The following is a 19376-nucleotide window of genomic DNA, read 5'->3' as shown; positions in this document are numbered from 1 at the left end:
TTAATAATAATAATAAAGTTGTGATTTATCACTACTATCTCTGTATATTTCATTAAAACGCTCGTGTTACACCATTTGATTTATTTATGCTGCGTACAATCAAGGGTGTACATTTGTTGTTACTAAAGAGGCTTTTCACTCTAACGGTTTAGCAGATGGCGTCTGAAATGCAATTGACTTGTACTTGGTATGCATTCTATTCACCTGATCGGCAAAGTTTAGCTAGGCTCAACTTTGCCATACTGTCTGTGTCGAGTTGCCGTGGTATTCCCATACAAACACGCCTGCTGACATGACCGGCATACAACGATGTCCCTCTTCCTTTGTTTCACGAATTTTGCCCATTTTCTCCTCGGTGCTTAAACATTACAACCTTATGATCAACTAAATAGCTGACCATCAATGAAATGCATGAAACTGGAGTACAGGTTTGGCATCATCAGGCGGTACTGTCAATCTATAAGCACATTTTCCGCAAAGAATCATGGAGTTTCAGACGCCATTTTATTTCAATTTTGAGTGTACATGTAATAACATGCACCGTTTCTTCCGTTCGTGTCTGCGTCTTCATGTCTTGGGGACCGTCTATGTTACAAACGACCATATGGAAACCAGACTTTAAACCTAAACATGTACATTACCACTAATGAAATGAATTAGCGGTTGGAAAGTACGGTTAAACGGATGGGATTCGGAAAGAAAGCGTACATATTGCTGCATAAAAAGATAGAATGGATCCACAGCGAGCAGACAATGCCACAATAAAAAGCGGCACTGCCAATCAATGCCAGACTGTTATTTTACTAAGAAAGTTAATGCCAGAAATTTGAAATTTATATTTATTCACACTTTCAAATTTAACTAAAAGCAAAAACTGGAGCTGCCCCTCAATCAGTCAGTAACTATCTTGGCCTTTTTCGCATCTTCGTTTGTATTAACCATGCGGACTTCTTCTTGTAGTTTTTCTGGACCGAGTCCTGTGTAAAATATGGGCACATTCTCCCCTTTGTCTTTTTCCGTCTCATCGGTGGGTTCTGCCCCAGTCCCCTCACCGCGAATTTGCAGTGCATAAGGGGTCCTTGAGAGCGATTTGACAGCGGGGAGTTCCCTGGCGGATCCGCTGCACCCCGCTCTGTCCGTTCCTTCGTTTTTTTGGAAAGCTATAGGGTGCTGAATTGGCGGCTGATGGATCGTCAGACTTTGTAACCTCGTCCCATACACCTCTGCTGTCTGCGAGTCAGAGGCAAGCTCTGCTTGGCCCGCAGATTTGCAGGCCTAGTGACGACCTCAGCAATGTGGCGCAGCAAACCACTTCGGTGCCGGTCCAAGCTCTCCAGTGACTTCTTGAACTGTCTCTTCTGGCGGTCCATGACGGCGGTGCTGTAGGCCCGCTCCCCGTCGATGCACCGCATGACGTTGCTCAGCCGGCTACGCTCCACGTCGTTCAGCACGGAGACACGTGACGCAGTCTGGTCTGACGCACAATGTTCATGTACTTGCTGTACGTGGCCGACTCTGATTTGCCGATGTTCACGCCGCTTTCACCACTAAGCGCGCAGGCCTTGAGAGGATCCAGATAAGTTCCTGTAATGTGAAAAGAGAACAATCTTGTTTCATATCGGTGCTCACAAAATTGAATGTTTCGGTCATGTGATGCCAACCTTCAACAAATTGGATCCTCTTTTATCCTGCACAATCTCTTGAAAAACACGTAATGATGAGTATAATTCGAATAATGGCGACAGATGCATAAGTACCGTATATATGTACATGTGTGTATTTGGGAAGCCTGCAGGATATGGGTTGGATATACCGCAAGATCTATACTCGAGCTCCAAATGAAAAAAAAGAGTTACACGTATAAAGAAATAATGGCTTTGGAAATCACATAATGGTCTTCACCTTTTTTAACTTTCAGTCTCAATTTCAACTTTACCATCCAGTGACAGATTTCTCCTAGCCCTTACAACACAAGAAGGGGCATAGATCTGATTTTGGGAGGTGGTGGCAATAATCCTAAAACTTGCCAACCTTGGAAATTTCCCCCGAAATGTGTATGTGTATGTAATGGGGGGGGGGGCTCTAACGCTGGGGGCGCTGTCGTCTGTGTGCATGTCGGTGCATGCAGTAGTTGCCTGCGCCGTTTTGTCTAGTATGCTCTACCTGTTATTCCATGACGTTGGCTTTTTTGTATTAATTCCTAGCTTCCTCTTTCATTTGTCGTTTCTAAACTTTTCACTCTACAAATCTAGAGAATGACCCTTTGGTACACCCTGTTAAAATTGCATAGAGATAAACCCCAATCTCCTCGTGAAATACGCCATTTATCAAACACACTCTAAGATTATTACAATAAAACTCACAGAGAGGACAGCACACACGACAGAAAGCAGAAGAGTGGATGACGATTTGTAAAACGGAAGAGGCAACTCCTGCAATGGGCCGTGCTCTGCTCTCTTGTATCGCTGTTCTTAAAATATTAATCGTTTAGCAGGAAGAGTTTGGTCACCACATGCGATGGAGGATTTACCTCTTCATTCGCGAGACATGATTTATGAGTAATTAATTAATTAATAATAATAATAAAGTAGTGATAAATCACTACTATCTCTGTATATTTCATTACAACGCTCGTGTTACACCATTTAATTTAATTTATGCTGCGTACAATCAAGGATGTACATTTGTTGTTAGTAAAGAGGCTTTTCACTCTATCGGTTTAGCAGATGGCATCTGAAATGCAATTGACTTGTACTTGATATGCATTTTATTCACCTGAAACAACATACAATCCAAAGGTCGAAGTTTAAGGAATGATTTGTTTGAATTTCATTTTATACATGTGTAGAGGGGACTCTTTTCACTTAGTTGTTTTTGCTTTACCTGCTTGTGTATAGGAGTTGCCCCCCTGGTTTTAACATTTAATTTCTTGTTACCTTGCCCTGAATTTGCTAGGAGTGGTTTCCCCCCCTTTCCAAAATAATCCATAGAGTAAATATCCTGTCATGCCCTATTGCACAAGACCTGATGCATGTGAGTTCCTTAGATATAGTCAGATGCGGACCGGCAGCAGGAGAGACCACAGCATCCACCTTAACCTCTCTTTGTACTATGCAACTTCTGCCTTCAGCTTTGGTTTGCTGTAAACTTGGTGAGTTGAATTTGTAGATTATAAATTCTCAGGACTTTCTTACCTTGTATCTTGATTGTACTATTTTTGATGTTTTCGAACAAATGGAGTATTGAGATGAAAACTTCGATGGAACTCTTGGTTTTGTAAAGTTTTGAGTTTTTTTACATGTACGTACGCGGTACGTACTAGGTCAGCGAGCAGCTAATGCGCGCTGCGCTGCGACGACTGACAAACGCCTTGACCAAGGCTATATTCTCCTGGACGTGCTGTTGCAAAGCCGCCAGTATAACGCTTGACCTGACTCATGTCACAAGAAGCAGTCACAGTCACTGATGATGTAATATTTTTCCCCATTGTGTTGCATTTTCAAAAAATAAACCAGTAAACTGGTTTAAAGTTTAAAAACGAATCAATATTGTGATTTGTGAAGCTTTAAAAAGCAACTTCAAAACTGCGCCAGAGATCCGATGTTCAACCCTTTCAGACAGCCATTGCAGATCAAAATTGTTCCCTCGATCTTTGTCTTCCATCTTTGAGATGTCAACGTCTGCGTTTCTTGAACAAGAACTGCTATTCAGTGCTGGAGATGGTTCACTGATTTCAAACTCAACTTCTGTATCTTTGCCAGGCAAAGATTTCAAGCATGGGTTAACCTGCATTTTAACTAGCAACTTCCTGCGGGGAATGAATGGTATATGTGCCGCGTGTGAACAGAACAATAATAATACATTACCATGCAGGCCTTAAAACAGACCGAAAACTGCCTGATTTGCATATTAGAACATTTTGTGGCATTTGAACTGCGTGGTTTGTTAATGCTTTGCAAATGGTTTGCAAATGGATTGCCAGTTTGTATTCCCGAAATAAATTGGGGCACTCCTTTTGATTCCATTTCGCACTGGAGAGTGGGCATTGATTTTCGAAATGGTGATGGGCTTCACGCCTTTTTTTCTAGAAAGATCATCCAGTTTGCATGGGGGGTAGAAATATCTTTATAGGTCGTCAGCCAAGCCTGCTCTAAAATTCAAAAGAAAACGAAAGATTAAGAAATTAGCTCTTCTAGTTTGATTTGTGCTTTCAAAACTAGCGAAACTTCTTTGTATTTTTCCAGAGTGTTTGAGGCACTTGTCACTGTCTTCTACAGCAGCTTACAGAGTGGTCTTGAAACACATGTTTACATGCTGTTGGTAGAGGCAGGACAAAACTAGGCTTACGACATGAAGCATACATCACAGAAGCGCTGCGGGATACGTTGTACGTTGTGCGTTTTATAACAACACTATCAAAACATCTCGTTTAACGAAGCGCTGTTGTAAAAATGTACGAAACAATTAGGAGTCACGGAGAGATTCCTTTCACGTTTTGATAAATGCATCATTTGCAACTGACATCGTCCCAACAACCCGCCGGGAAGCAGAATCGATTTGTGACTGCGCGGCCTGAGTTGGCATAATAAACCATACGGAGTTTTGACGGCAAAACGCTCCAGTCGGCACTTCCCCCCTTTTATTCCAAAGGACCCGTGTGGAGAAATGTAGTGTGCATATGTTGTTACGGCCAATAATGTTACAATCGGTCAATAATGTAATACCGGCCGATAATGTGATAACACGGGGACCGATAATGTAATAACTGTAGATTTGCTAATTTCTTAGAAAGCTTTGGGGGACTTTGGTTTTCTTCGAGTTTACACTGCAGATCCCTCTTAGGCCCTATACTAAAGAAACTATAGAAAGCTCAAAAAACAAGCTATGTGTACATGAGAACGATGAAGAACATAATAAGGTGGAAAAGGAGTAGCTTGAGCCAGGATGAGATTTTGACAGGTTTGTACAAGGATATTTTTCACTTTCATCTATTTTCGAGGTTAGAGGGTAGGAATCACAGTAATACTGCTGAACTGAGAGTTTGGATGCTGACCTGCTGGGGGACACTCTGGCTTGCTTCTTAGGGAGTATTATATTCATTCTGACGTGATGAGCTCCTCATTAAATTGAGCTAATGTTCGTATACAACACAACAGTTTCGCACTACCCGCAAAGAGTCAAGCCAGTCGGACATGACATACTTCAGAAGATGCAGGGCTTTAAGAGATACATCTTCAAGGGCGCACCGCTACAAATAAATTCCCATAGACTGCAATGATAAATCCCCACACTTTGCAATAATTTTAAAAATACTCACAACTCTCACAAGTGTCCAGGCTGCACAGAAATACGATGATCGACATGTCCCCTTTCATTTTCCTTTCAATTTTCGGGGGGTTGACCAATGAATTTTTGAGAAATTTTCACCAGAAGCAGACCACCCCTAAAATGAAGAAAATGTCCCTGCCCAGAAAAGTAACCATTTTGAAAAACCATCCCTCTGCAAAACGGCCAAATAGTGGCATTTTCGGACCCAACTGCATCCAAATTACTCAGAATTTGAAGCCCAGAGTCCGGGCCAGGGGTTCAGTGCCATATTTCTCCAATTCCCCAATTTCATGGCTCTCAGGACTCTCTAATATAGAATATTTTGAGTGTATAACTTTTATTAATGAGCTCGGCGGACATATTTAGGGCCTTTTTGCAAGGGTGCACCCTTTAACAGCAGGCAACTTTCATATTTTGGCATGAGAGTCCAATCAGTGGAAGCAGAATGATCTGGAAAGTAATTTTCTGCAAAAAAAATTGAAAAGTACTGTTCCTCTGAGAAACCACAGGGCTTAAGGTGTAGGGGTGTGGCTATGGTGTTTCCCAGTTTTTTCAATGGGAATGCACGACTGCTGTGCATGTCTTGGGCATCCTGAGGGCACTCAATTTTGTCCTTTCCACGTCCAATTGAGAGAAGAATTCCCTCATTTACGCATGCATGTTATTTTTGGGGCCATCTGGGTTCATTTTGATATGGTTTTTTTTCCACTTTAGGGGCGGAGGGAATTTTTGAGAAATTTTCACCAGAAGCAGACCACCCCTAAAATGAAGAAAATGTCCCTGCCCAGAAAAGTAGCTATTTGAAAAACCATCCCTCTGCAAAACGGCCAATAGTGCCATTTTCGGACCCAACTGCATCCAAGTTACTCAGGATTTGAAGCTCTGAGTCCGGGCAAGGGGGCCAGTGTCATATTTCTCCAACTCCTCAATTTCATGGCTCTCAGGACTCTCTAACATAGAATACTTTGAGTGTATAACTTTTATTAATGAGCTTGGCGGACATATTTAGGGCCTTTTTGCAAGGGTGCACCCCTAATGTCACCCGACATACTGATAACGTCATCGTGACATGAGGTCAATTTTCGTCTATAGCATATCCCTTTTGTGATGTCTGCAAAGTCTTTACCCAACTTGACACGTTTTTAGAAAATATATGGGGCTTTAACTAAAGGGAGCACCTTTCATGTCACGCGATTTGTCAACTGATGACGTCATCATGACATGATGTCAGTTTTCTTCCTCAACACTTCCCTTTCTAGCTACATGTATTTGCAAAATCTCAACCCAGTGGGACATGTACTTAAGGGGATAGATGCATAGAGTTTGGAAGTTTGCACATTCAATGCTTATCAAGCCCAATGGGTGACTGTGCTGTTAATAGAAATCACCTAAACACTAAAAACAACATTTATGTAATGAGCCACCATAATTCATCTGAGTGTTTTATATACCTTGGGAAAAGATTATTTCTATTCAGTTATAATTTGACCAAAAAAAATGAAAAAAAATTGTCACTTCAAAAGCAATAAGGAAGGATATTCAAGGAAAATTCGAAGTAAACTTAAGTCCCCAAAGCCTTCTACGAAACAAGCAAATCCATGGTTATTACATTATCACCCTCCATGTTATTACGTTATAGGCCAGTTTTAGGTTATTATATTATCGGCCGATTGTTATTACATTATCAGCCGGTATTACATTATTGGCTGATTGTTACATCTGCCGTAACATGTGTACCACTTAATTAATGTGCATGTGGGAGACAAAACGCAGGAAGTGAAAATGAGTGGACTCCGCCTCTTTCACACGAAGTTCCACTCTCTCTGAAGAGGTTTAGAGCATTACTGGGTATGGGAAGGAACATTCAAGGAAACTGTCAACAAAAATCCAACAAAAAAGGTCGGTGATCAAGTGGTGAAGACATCCGTACCAGCAAGCAGGAAATTGTGACTTTTTTACATAAGCTGTCAGAGAAGCACTGAGTATACACCGTGCAGTGTTAATGAATATAGGCCTACTCCGGTGTAAGGGTAAACTCAATAAAAATCCATTTCAAACGTAGTGTTCAAAAGTCAAAACGAGTTCGTTCACCATAGTTTCTTCACTATACACTATACGAAAACACGGAATGTCCACAACAGAATGTATGCAAAGATGTGCAGGCGTGGCATACACAGTGTGGACCTCTGCACAAAAGAAGTCCACATAATGTAGGGTATGGGGGCGTTGTGTGAATGGGTGTGTGCGCGGTGGGCGGCAACAGCAAGCACTTCTGCATTCAATCAATATGAACTAAAACATTACAGATATGTAAATCGCTTACTTCGTAAATCGGCTTTTCAAAACGACTTCTACCTCTTTCACCCAGATTTGGGACGAACGTCCCAGATTCATATCTAAGGAAGATGACGTGCGCCAGACCAAGCCTTAGGCCTACGCATGACTGGACATTAAGTTCAGATTAATTACTCTTCCCTCGAAAAATACTAATTTCGGCTCCTTTAATCGAAACCTCACGTCTCCCCCAGTTTCTTCAATCAGAACAAGAACCTTTCAGCCTTGTCTTGTTCAAACGAACATGAGATGACACATGCCGGAGATTCCAGTTTTCAACCGTGTCCGGTAAAAAAATTCAAAACGGTCCACGTCAACCTCTCAATTCGGTGTTAAACAATTACAAAGTGCTCACTTCTAGGTTTCGAAGTTGCATTTATGGCATTTGTGCCTCCGTCCGATGACGTTTCCATGGCGATGCGTGTCTGTTAGATCCCTATCACCCGCGAGGTTTAGAAACCGTCCCGCACACTTCGTCCTCAGAGGCCCCGGTGTGTTCTGTTCGGTAAATATGGAGATTTTGGATAGTGAAACTGTTGAACGCACACCCTTCCTGCACTAGCATATCAGCCGCAAACCAAGGTAAAAAGTGCAGTCTGTCATACTAGGCCTGTCATGTCTGCGTGCATCTGTCCACTGCAGAGTTGATACAGATGTTCCTTCCTCCGTGATCCAATCAGCACCGTCATGGGTACAGTACGTGTACGTTGATATGCATACCGGGTACTATTCGCGATACCCAACGTAGCTTACACGCTTGACGTGTCTGATAGAATGCTGAACAAAACAGGGCACAATACTCCCAATCATTTTCATTTTGATGGCCTGCTCCCTCAATAAACCCCAGCAATGAATAAAAGGGGGGGGGGTATTTAGACGGTAACCCGTGGTGACGTTTGGCATGTTTGGAGAGGAAATAATGCACCCAGATCATTTTTATCAACGCTGTCGGGTTATGTGTCAGGCGCTTGTACTTGACGACTGAATCACTTAGTTGATTGACTGGGTTATTTATTTATATGCAAACCTACAGATGTATTGTACACGGTGCAATACTGGACAGGCCATTGCAAGGACTAACAAAAACACACGCGCGTTGACCAGTTTCCATGTTCAGAGCGCGCCTTAACTGTGAATTATGCAGGTAAACAGAACCAAGCGGTATCTGTTAAAGGGATACATGTAATATAAATGGATTACTAAAATCCTTGAAATTACACTTCAGTGTTTCAGTTAGCCTTATTTTCAATTTTTGTTTTGCTTCTTTTTTATCTGTACTGGAAAACTTTTTAAAATGTGAAGAGCCCCATTTTCACATCTTTAAATGTGTTGGCTTTCAACGGCACTCCCTCAGCCTGAGTCTCTTTTTTAGTCCTTTTTGGAAGCAGCACGTTGGAGACATTTCGTATTTTAATAATAAAAATAATATAGATTTATATTACACAGAAAACCAATCAAGGCGCAATTCTGTACTCGGTGTGTTGGTTCGCTTACTTGGATTAACCGGATAGATCTCTAATACAGTTGTCTAACTTACGCATTTTCAACATTTTATGAAGCCCGCCCCGTACAGTTTGGTTTTGATCAAAACAGCGAGTCTGAGGAAACCCGAAGCATGCATTCTCAGGACGTAACCACAAGTGCACCTGAACTCGGTCAGGCATGTACCAATGAAGCAGGTTTGAGTGGAGGTTTTGATACGCATAAACAGGACTACAGGAAATGACACGAAAACTCCTTTGCCTAACGGAGGAACAAGTACTTGAACTTCAAAGCAAAGATGTCACCGTGCTGTAAATAAACAGGAATTTCCATTATTTTGATTACAAATGCTACAGGCGTATTTCCCACGAATGCAATTTGACTTCACTTAGGTGGTACATTAAGATCGAATGAATTGAACGAGTATCCAAAAGAAACAACTGGAGTGGAATAGCATTCCCATCCATGAAATTCACTCTAGACAGTCTTATCCCTAGATTCAACCGCAACGTTGTGAAGAAGAAAAAAATTAACTATTTGGAAATAACAGACCGCTTTATACTTACAAACACTTCGATACCTATAAATGTCAGATTGCAATCTTGACCTCGCTCACCTCACAACGCAGAAATTCACAGTATACAGGTCTCAACTTCTAAAACCATCCACGGATAAATATGAATGTTCGGCCATTCAGCTTAAAACTGTATGTTCAGGTATACTTCCAGAATTAAGTTCTACAGCCATTCAGTATCTGATTTCATCCCTGCATCGTATCTGCTAGGAAACAACAACGAACCCGCTTTATCTCTGAGCTACATTTCAAGTGCAAAGACTGAACAGTTACATATCCACATGAATATATACACGTAGGTTGAAATAGGCATTCGATACGGTTTGACTGTTTGACAAAGGGTCAAGAGATATTGAACTATCCCTCGTCCTTAATAACAGACAATGCACAGAGAGTATAGCTTCCAAACTCCAAAGGTTGGCCATGCACTTAACCTGCTCCTCGGCAATGGAGTGTCAGTAACCATTTTTTAAAAAAAAAGCGGCTCTTTTAAAAAAAATAAGTTAATGGGTCGTTGGCTTCGAAGCGCGTGGGCAAGTGAACAGCCTGTCGCTCATATTCCATGAAACGGTTGCTTGATAATGCAATTTGTCATGGCCAGTTTCGTCAAATTTATATTTTCAACAGCAACGGCGGAGAAAAGAACGACCAGTGGCTTTGTAACAGACGACGAAGATACTCGCAAAACTTGACATGCCCTGAAGCCAAAACCATCAATGTCGCTGCAATGAATTTTTCAAGACACACTTATTCTTCAACTTTATATTTTTCTTCATTGTATGAAAACGGTTTTACTTTCCAACGTGGTTAACTGCTTTGAAATTGCATGTTTTTATACAACCAAAATTATCCATATTTTTTCCAACAGCTAAGGGCGTTTTAGTCATCTGGGAAAGACATAGTTCAGAGCACGGTGTTTTTATTCAAATTGTGATCCCAGAAGTACCACATTTCTGAGAAAGGGACTGGTGCTTTCTTATCGCTATGCACATAAACAGCACTGAGAGAGAAAACTGGGTCCAGGAAAATCTATAAGAATGCAGGACACCCTCTCTACAAACCAATGCAACATTGAGACTTCTTCCTAATATGACGTCACAGTTTTGTTCATGAATAAGGAAATCTCATCAGCATAAACACCAAGACGGCCGTAAAATATCCCGTGAAAATCAGAATAAGTGAGACGCAAAGGTTTGTATTCGACAAATTGATTCATTGTAGCCACCCTTTAAATGATATTTTTCTTCATCTTCCCGTCTTTGCTGTGAATACGGACGCAGAGTCACAGATTATAAGTCTATTAAATACAGGTAGTTGCCCGCTTGTACTGATAGACTCTGGGGGAAGGAGAGTTGGATAGGCATTACGACTCCCCCAAATATTAATGTTTTAAATGGAAGTCAACTCGGGGACCATTTTCATATCTTTTTCGAAAGCGTATAAAAGTCCCCAAATTTTGACTCACACCTCGGAGAGGCCACACAAATTCCATAAATCTTCCATTTTTGCCTCCCCGGAAATTAAAGCCTGACGTTTGGTCCATCTTTGCTCGATATGTTTTTACCATTCATTGCCAGCCAGCATCAGTGGATGGTTGTGTGATTTTCTAGTTTGCATTTTGGTTTACAAATAGGGCAAGCATGTATGATATGGAAATACATGTAGAGGAGTACACCTCAGTGAGTTGGTCAGTCAGTCCCAGCAGGTGCCCATAGCCTGCCTGGTTAATGTTTGGGTATTGTCGTATGTGCACACGGAAATTCAGGAAATTTCATAGCGACCATGGGGACACGCCGAGTAACCCCGCCGCGACGGCTCCCTTGCGTCATGCCGCCGGGTCGCACCGTCGCCTTCTTGCCATTACGTTTGTACACACACGACGCGTCGAGTCGTGCCGTCACCCGTCTCGTCGTGCTGCCTTAGGTCCTTTCCATGTTGCATTTTTCTCGTCTAAACGTCGCCCCTTCCGTCGCCCGTCGCGTCGTACCATCGTGCGTCGCGTCGTACGTCGTGTCGTGTGTCGCGTCGCCTATTACCTCACCTAAAGCACGACGCGACGCACGACACGACGGACGAATATTTAAACCTCAAAGGATGTTTCTTTTGTTTCTGGCACCATTTCTCTACTCTCCATCCACTCCACATCCCTCCATGAAAATTACTGCGAAAAGGAACCATAATTAAAGCCCTTTACTTAGAACCAGGTACGTTTCACCACTGACCTCAATTTACAGAGTAAAAACAACATGCAGTATGGAATGGCAGTTGAAATTGAATCAGCATATTACAGACAGGCTTTTCTTCGTGTACTTGTGCAACAAACTGTAACATGTCGTCTGTCCTAATGTAAGTCCTTCACAGTTACAGAAACCTACATAGAAAAATATGCCGTATATGCAGAATGCACATGTACTACACATGGATTCGTTTCAATTCTTATAACAGCAACATTTAAATTAAACTTGTTTTTATTTTTGTACTAAACATGAAGACATTCATGACAGAAACAATCATTCATGCCTCATGCCTTATTGCCTTCACGTTACCAGTACAGTTGAAATCCCAAAGACTCGACATGATGGACTTAGGCAGGCGAAAAGCCTGTCACTGGGCCAAAGAGTTCCATGGCTCTCCTAAATTCTAAAGTTGGACAATTTGCATCACTGTTGCAGAGATGATCTCAGCCAACCTGTCACTCCACGTGCTCGTCTCAAATCCGAAGTCCTTAGTGGAAGCAGAGGCATTCCTAATTTAGAAATACAACTTGGCAGAATTAACAATAACATGTTAAAGAATGAACAACTTAACATCCAAAAGGAAAGAATTTTAGGTTAAATCACTTTGGGTCTAATTAACAATTTTTGAAGGCACTGTGATTCTTGTCCCCTCTCAGTGTAGATAGGTAAATTCCAGAGGAATAGAACAAGACATTCGGTGTAACTTTCCAAAGAAGTTCAAATAATTTGAATAAATTTGAACACAATCCCCATCCTTCACGGTCACAGTCCCGACGCGAGCCTCTCACAGAGGTTCTGTTCATTTTTGGAGACTCTATAGAATATTTTTCTCCAACGTATTCCTGACTCATTATTGAGATATTGCACTCTCCGTGGCTTACTTATAAGCTTCCTGGAGGGGGAAGGCAAAGAAAGTGGCCTAGTGATAAGGGTTCAAGACCAGTTGGGTCGCTCAACGAACTGACTGCTAGTGGTCCACTGTTAGAGATGGCCAGTGCTTCCATTAGGAAAGATGCAGAGACTCATCATTGAACCGATGGCTACAATCCTGGGCAAAGTTGTTGGGACTCGTGTCCATGGCCACGCCCTCCCCGGGTTGCACAGACCATAACCAATGCACGTTTCATAGGAAAATTATTAACTGCGCATGTCTTATTTTTAGGGCCATTTGCATACGTAATGATCATTCTTGCCAGGCAAGCAACTGCTTCATTTCATGAAATGTACCTCTTGTTTTCACTTTTCGGAAATAAAAATACCTGACAAAAATATTTTCATGGTAAGATAAGGCCTTTTCCTAACGTGTTTTGTGAAAATGAAATTGAAAAATAGTACCTGAGTGGTCAAAACTAGTGATTTTTGTGGAAAGCGTTTTGTAAGAAGTAGTTTCGATTTTTGAAGGCTTGAAGCACAGAATTTGAAGTTTTCCTGAGGTTTTCAGAAGTGGGCTGTGGTGGAGAAAGGTGTGAAGCTTTTAGATTTACTGACGGTTTTCCACTAGATGTTTTTTCTCTTCCCAACCGGATGCGTTTTGCATATAGACCTGACTCAGCACCGATTCCATTTATCCCGCATAATCTATACGTGCTTGCGAGCGTAAGATCCAGTGACTCTGGAACGAAGGACGAATGCAAAACTACAGTAAGTTAAAATGAAAGCAAGTTATTGAAACCAAGGTCTATCTGTCATTATGGCATTGCCCGGAAATGTTGAAATTCACGATATAATCACCGGCTCCGATACGCGCGAGACAGGCTGTTGCTCGCAGTGTACCGTATGTACCGTGCACGGTACGTGGCTTGATCGGTTTTGCGCACGTAAAGCACGTAGATCGTGCTGCGTGGAAGTGTCTGTATTTTTAACTCAGTTTTAGTCAAAAACATCTAGCTAGACAAAACCAACTGTATTGTGTGGTTGAGATTCTGGCCTGTCGCACGCGGTGTCTTGTTGTTCTGGGTAGACTTCTAAAATTGAGAAATTTAGTGGAAAAAAGACCAAGAGATCGAAGTTGAAAATGGAAATATTTTATTACCTTAGCAACTAGTTTGGGGCTAAGTTTCATTTTTATGTTTTATGTTTATGTTCTTTTCATTATTCTCTGGTGTTTTATTTGGTGTAAGCCTGGTAGAGCACATACAATGGGTTTCAATCGTTTGTTCATGTCGTACACACGAAGTTTTCAAAACGAAAAGGCTCAACAGAGGATCAGCAAGTTACTAAGGACATGTCCGCATGGTTCACAAGGGTCTGGTCAAGTAACTGCCGCGCACGGTCGATGCCGTTAATTTCCACACGTCGAATGGGAGTGCGGAATTGACACTAGCATCGAACAGTTTCCACTGGCGAAAAGGTCATCAACATGCAGTCAGCTCCGCTGTAACCTACCCCATGGCAACAACTTAAGCTTGATTTTTTTGGCCAGTTGAGGTAGCCCCAGCCAATCAGCTTTGCCTCGTGGTGCTGCATGACAAGCACTCCATACGGCCAGAGATCTCTACAAGTGCAAACACGTCTGCCACTGTGATCATTATCCATTTTATGTTCGTAAAATGAGGCCATCTATAACTCTTAACTGCCAATAGGCCACCGTTTGTATCTTACCAGTTTGCCCACTTCCTCACCAAGCATAGTATTGAGGACTGTGTAACTACCCGATCCAATCAACAGAAGACCACATTCTACAGTAACACTAAGCGTCGACTGGTGAGTGGGCTAGAATTAAACAACGAATAAAACACACTCAAGAAGGACAGTTACACTCGTCTCTTTTGTTCAGATTCGTTTCGCAAACCAAACAGACAAGGGCACAAGAAACATTAATAAATAAAACATTAATTTATTAAAAAAAATAATAAGCCGGTGCTCAGGGAGTGCAAATGTTTGTCTGTGACAAACATTTGAAATCTCGGTTCACAAACCTAAAAAAGCATACTTTTTCGATATCCTGTAAAATCTTTTTCCCATTCTTCTTGCATTCAGAAGCTGACGTACTGGTTTCAGCACCTCCACGATGGCGCCAGCTTTACTGATGGTTACCATCGCATTAACCTGGTGCTCCGTTAATGGTGTATACTCTACGAGTCCTAGTATCGGTAAGTGATGCATACCGGTACGCAACTATGATTGTTATTGTTATTAGGCCTATTAGATCGGATATCTCCAGCATTTTCATTCCGCTTGAGAGCGCAGAAGCGCCAAATTATTGATGATTCTGACCGAAACATTTCGACTAACACATAAGAAATATATATTCAAAACAAGAACAGTCGGATGTTTTGAGTAAAATGCTCATACAGCTCATTTCTCCTTTGAAGTGCGTTGAATTAAATGTCGAGTAAGCTAATTTTTCTCCTCTTAAGTGCAAACCTTTTACTACAGCACTTGAAGATACAGATCTTGTTTCAATAAACATTTTGTCCAGTTGTTTGGCTATATAAAGGGTTTTGGGTGCGTTTTTGGTTTTTATGCTATTACGGGATGCTTTTTCTGCATTTAACAACTTACTGAAAATACGTCAACTAAGAAGCGGATCCACGGCGGAACTTACCGTCCGTTTGCTGGAATTAATTATGCACGCTGCTTTATCGTCTTGATGAAAAATTGATGATTCATCAATTTGTTTACTTACAGATACAATATAACTTTTAACCACATTATCTTCCTCCTTATAACTGAGGGCTTTGTGAAGTAACAGAAAATCTTCAAGCAATCTGTGTAAGTCGTTTCATTATTATCTGATCTGTTCATAGATGTATGTGGTGAGAGGATCATAAACGTCGACAGAGGCCAGTTTGTGTCTCCAGGATACCCATACAAATACCCACCAAACCTTGACTGCCAGTGGCAAATTCAGGCAAATTCATCTTTGTCTAGCGCAATATCTATTGACATTCTGGAATTTGGAACGGAGAGGTGGTATGACTTTGTAAAATTTGAAAGTCGAACTTTTTATGAAGATGTTCCTGGTCCGTTATTACTGGACGGCGCAACGAAGGTTCGGGGCATAATTTTCAACTCATCTGAGGTGAATGTGTCAATGAGATCTGACTCAACTGACGAATATATCGGGTTTCAATTCTCGCTACAAAGCTGGGCCGTTGGAGTTAGTAAGTATTTTCTACATCAATTTCTTCTTGGTCTGTGTCCTGTTGCAGTTGATAAATAAAGTTTATACTAATCGATGCAGCAACAACGAGGAAACGATTTGTCTCATGTATTTGGTTTTTATCATTTTAACCTGTTTTCTTCACGTTTCGTGTAAATGATTCCTCCACGTTTTGTTAAACCAGTCCCCTCTCTTTTCATTTTGACTTTTATAAAATACAAATGTGATATTTCTATTGGGGAGACGAGATTTAAACCTTCGTCTTTGAAAAATTGAGCTCCCAGATACAACACTGCTCAAATAATAGGCTCTGTGTTAATAGCAAAACTAACCGACAGAGGCAAGAGAACTCATGTCCCGTAAATTATTGAGAACAGTTACCTGGTGACCTTACCAAAAGATGGAAATAATCAGTGTTTATATTGTTATCGTTAAATTAAGAGGGCAAAAAATGCACCATAAAAATCACTTAAATGAAAATGAATAAAATACGAAACTAACCCCCAAAAAGAAATAAATTAAAGGATTTTGCATCTTGCCTTTATTTCTATTTAGTGTCCAGTTGAATGGAAATCGTTCTTAAAAACGTTGACCAATAGACCCCTAAATTGAAAGATCTCTGAAAACGGAGTGCGTGCACTTTTAACTTATGATACATTCAAAATGAAACTCTGTCCTGTTGAAACAAATATGTATGCAAGAAGTATATTATCAGCGATGGCAACAACATCAAGGAGCAAAATAATGGTCTCAAATCTGACTATCAATGATCATTAGGTGAGACGAATGTTTCAAACTTCTCCACAAAAACATTTAAATTACTCCTTATGAACAAGTTTTCAAAGGTAAGGGAAAATCTATATTGCTCTAAGAATATTATAATTTTGTTTCACAGGTCAATTGTCATGTGAGGTATTTGACGGAGGGTTGTTTGACTGCGAAGACGGGTCTTGTGTGACTCCATACGCTAGATGTAACGGGTTCCAGGATTGCCTCAGCGGAAAAGACGAACACGATTGTGGTAAACAGTTTCGTGTGTAACGCCTTACCCAGATATTGTGCATCTTAATTGTCTGAAAGCTAGTTGCATGGCTCTCACTATTTTGCTGTATGGCCAAAAGTATCCGTGGCAACCAAAGAAATATCCGGTGTTGCGTCACCTTAGTTTAAACCACGCTTACTGCGCAAAGGAAATTACTGCACAAAAGAGAACCAGAACCACTATACCAGGCACGAAATGGGACAGAGGGGTACCCCCCCCCCTAACAAGTCCAATCCCCATACACACTCCAGCCTATTGTCACTTAGCATGTCCTCCTTGACGTCTGTCCCATAGTTTGCTTCATATGAAAACCACTGGAACTTAAAGTTAACGTACCTTGCGTGTAATCTGCAGTGCATGAGCATGTCCATGTATGGCAAACGAACCGAATGTGCATGACCACCGACATTGTATCTAAATGCTACTGGGGTTACTGATGCCACAGCTGTCAAAATTACGAGCAAGTAATTAAAATGAGATCTTTTATCTCTGGAAAACCAATAGTGAGATCCCTCATCTTTTTATTAGTGGCAAGTGATTGAGTAAATGTCAGTCTCACTTTTTTCATTAGGTCTTTGGTTGAAACTGAGAAGTATTGATGACGTCATCATTTGGCACCCAGTGTCACCTTAAAGGTCCACATTTTAAGGTTTCTTCGTCACAGAACTACGACTTTGATTGGAATAATATTGGCATATGACTACGTTTGTGTTAAGGAATTGAGAAGACGTAATCGATACCCTTATCGAAGGGCACATGACATCATCTTAAAATGGCACTTTTAAGGTTTCATAACAAGAGAACTGATTGAGTTCAGTCCTTGTAGAATAAGATGTGTCACATCTATACGTGAAAGTGAAATTGAGTTAACGGCATGATATTTTCATCGCTGGCTACGTGACGTCATCTGAATTGTGCCTATAAGTAGAGGTTGTGCAAATGTTGGTTTATGATTGTCATTTGGATTTATTTGAAGGATTCCAAGCGAAGTCGTGTTTGATGGTATTAAATGCATTTTTAGGTCTGATTACTACGCAAACCATTTCCACAGATGACTTAAAATGGAGACCAAGACCGGTCTGCTTTCGACATTGTCTAGACAATGTTCTAGACATTGTTCTAGACAGCTGAATACAGCTTTTCCACTATTACTCGAAGTTAACCCAAGTTGCTTCAAGACGTTTCACACGATGGGACACAGAGTTAACACCGTGACGATTTACGGTCTACTAAGAGGACCGTGGCAGCAGCAACAATCTAATAACTATTCCATGAACAGCCTCTGAGGAAGTTTCCTGTTATAACCTATTCCATTAAAGCTTTTTAACACGTATTTTATAATCAGAAAGGCGAACGTTTTTTTTTATTTCTTTTTTTTCAGAAAGCGTCCTTTGTCCGTCTGTCTGCAGATGTACGTATTCGAGAAGTCAGTGTTTTCAGGGCTGGAATATTCAAACCATTCGTAGTCTCGACAAGGCAACCCTTAGGCTGTAAGTTTCACTTGTTTCTGCACAGAAAAGGTCTAGTGGCCACGTCATTATACCTCGCTTATTGTACTTTAATAATTTCTTTAGAATACTTTTTAAAACAATTGCGGATTAGCCGGTGGACTGTCATGAACAGTCAGTTGCATTGTACTTACATAACCTTGTTTGTTGGACGCAATACCTCAATTTAATACCTTGAAAAGGTTTAAAAGAAGTTCTCGAGGGACGCCTGTGACAAACTGAATCACTTATCAGCCATCTTACCTGTTGGTTTACCAGTGATTTGCGAACAATGATGTATGCAGAGATCCAACCCCAAAATCCATCCCACAAACGTAGCCCACAATCAACCCCCACGCACTACTGAACACTGCCGGCCAGCCAGCCAGCAAGTCCTGAGACTGTTTTTTGGGTCTGGATTAGCTTTTGTTTGCCTTTAGATGTTGATGAAGTGATAGTGATTGATTGACAACCAAAATATCAACGGCAAGAATATCTAAACAAGAAAGATCGGGTTTGTACACACTCGAATAAGGCTTCCCTGGAATGCCAGGTTTCTGTGGATTGGTGTGGTCTGTGGATGGCTACCACATCGAAGGTGTTCGCACAGGCTCAAAATAGGTGGGGTGAATGAGGATTATATAATAGTCTCAGATATGAGTTTTTTATTAATATCAATTTTGTTTTTATTTTTGAATTGGGATAGAAATGGAAGGTAAACCTACAACAGTGCAAACAGTAACTGAAAACTGTAACATTTGGCGATTACACGGTAAAGTGCATGAAA

The 19376-nt window shown here is 41.1% G+C and overlaps 1 protein-coding gene and 1 pseudogene across 2 annotated transcripts in view; one reads left to right on the top strand and one right to left on the bottom strand.

Moving 5' to 3' along the window:
• Positions 1 to 487: 487 nt before the first annotated feature.
• On the bottom strand, positions 488 to 8688 carry LOC147800416 (uncharacterized; annotated as a pseudogene). Its single transcript, XR_015425060.1, has 2 exons — positions 8018 to 8688; positions 488 to 1584 (listed from the first exon to the last, which is right to left on the bottom strand). The product of XR_015425060.1 is annotated as an uncharacterized LOC147800416 (transcript).
• The window catches only part of LOC147800415 (low-density lipoprotein receptor-related protein 12-like), a 34149-nt gene continuing 17397 nt past the window's right edge, over positions 2625 to 19376 (top strand). Inside the window, exons 1-6 of the mRNA XM_087136061.1 lie at positions 2625 to 3151; positions 14560 to 14658; positions 14935 to 15047; positions 15705 to 16061; positions 16956 to 17081; positions 18484 to 18592. Coding sequence (XP_086992187.1) covers positions 14966 to 15047; positions 15705 to 16061; positions 16956 to 17081; positions 18484 to 18592 — 674 coding nt within the window. The 5' untranslated portion in view covers positions 2625 to 3151; positions 14560 to 14658; positions 14935 to 14965. The remainder of the gene's footprint in view (positions 3152 to 14559; positions 14659 to 14934; positions 15048 to 15704; positions 16062 to 16955; positions 17082 to 18483; positions 18593 to 19376) is intronic.

Source organism: Acanthaster planci, linkage group LG01 (assembly GCF_054643075.1).
Source record: "Acanthaster planci isolate LZ-2023a linkage group LG01, COTS_SCS, whole genome shotgun sequence".
Taxonomy (NCBI): Eukaryota; Metazoa; Echinodermata; class Asteroidea; order Valvatida; family Acanthasteridae; genus Acanthaster; species Acanthaster planci.
The sequence above is the reverse complement of the archived record's forward strand: the minus strand, read 5'-3'. Positions and strand labels throughout refer to the sequence as shown.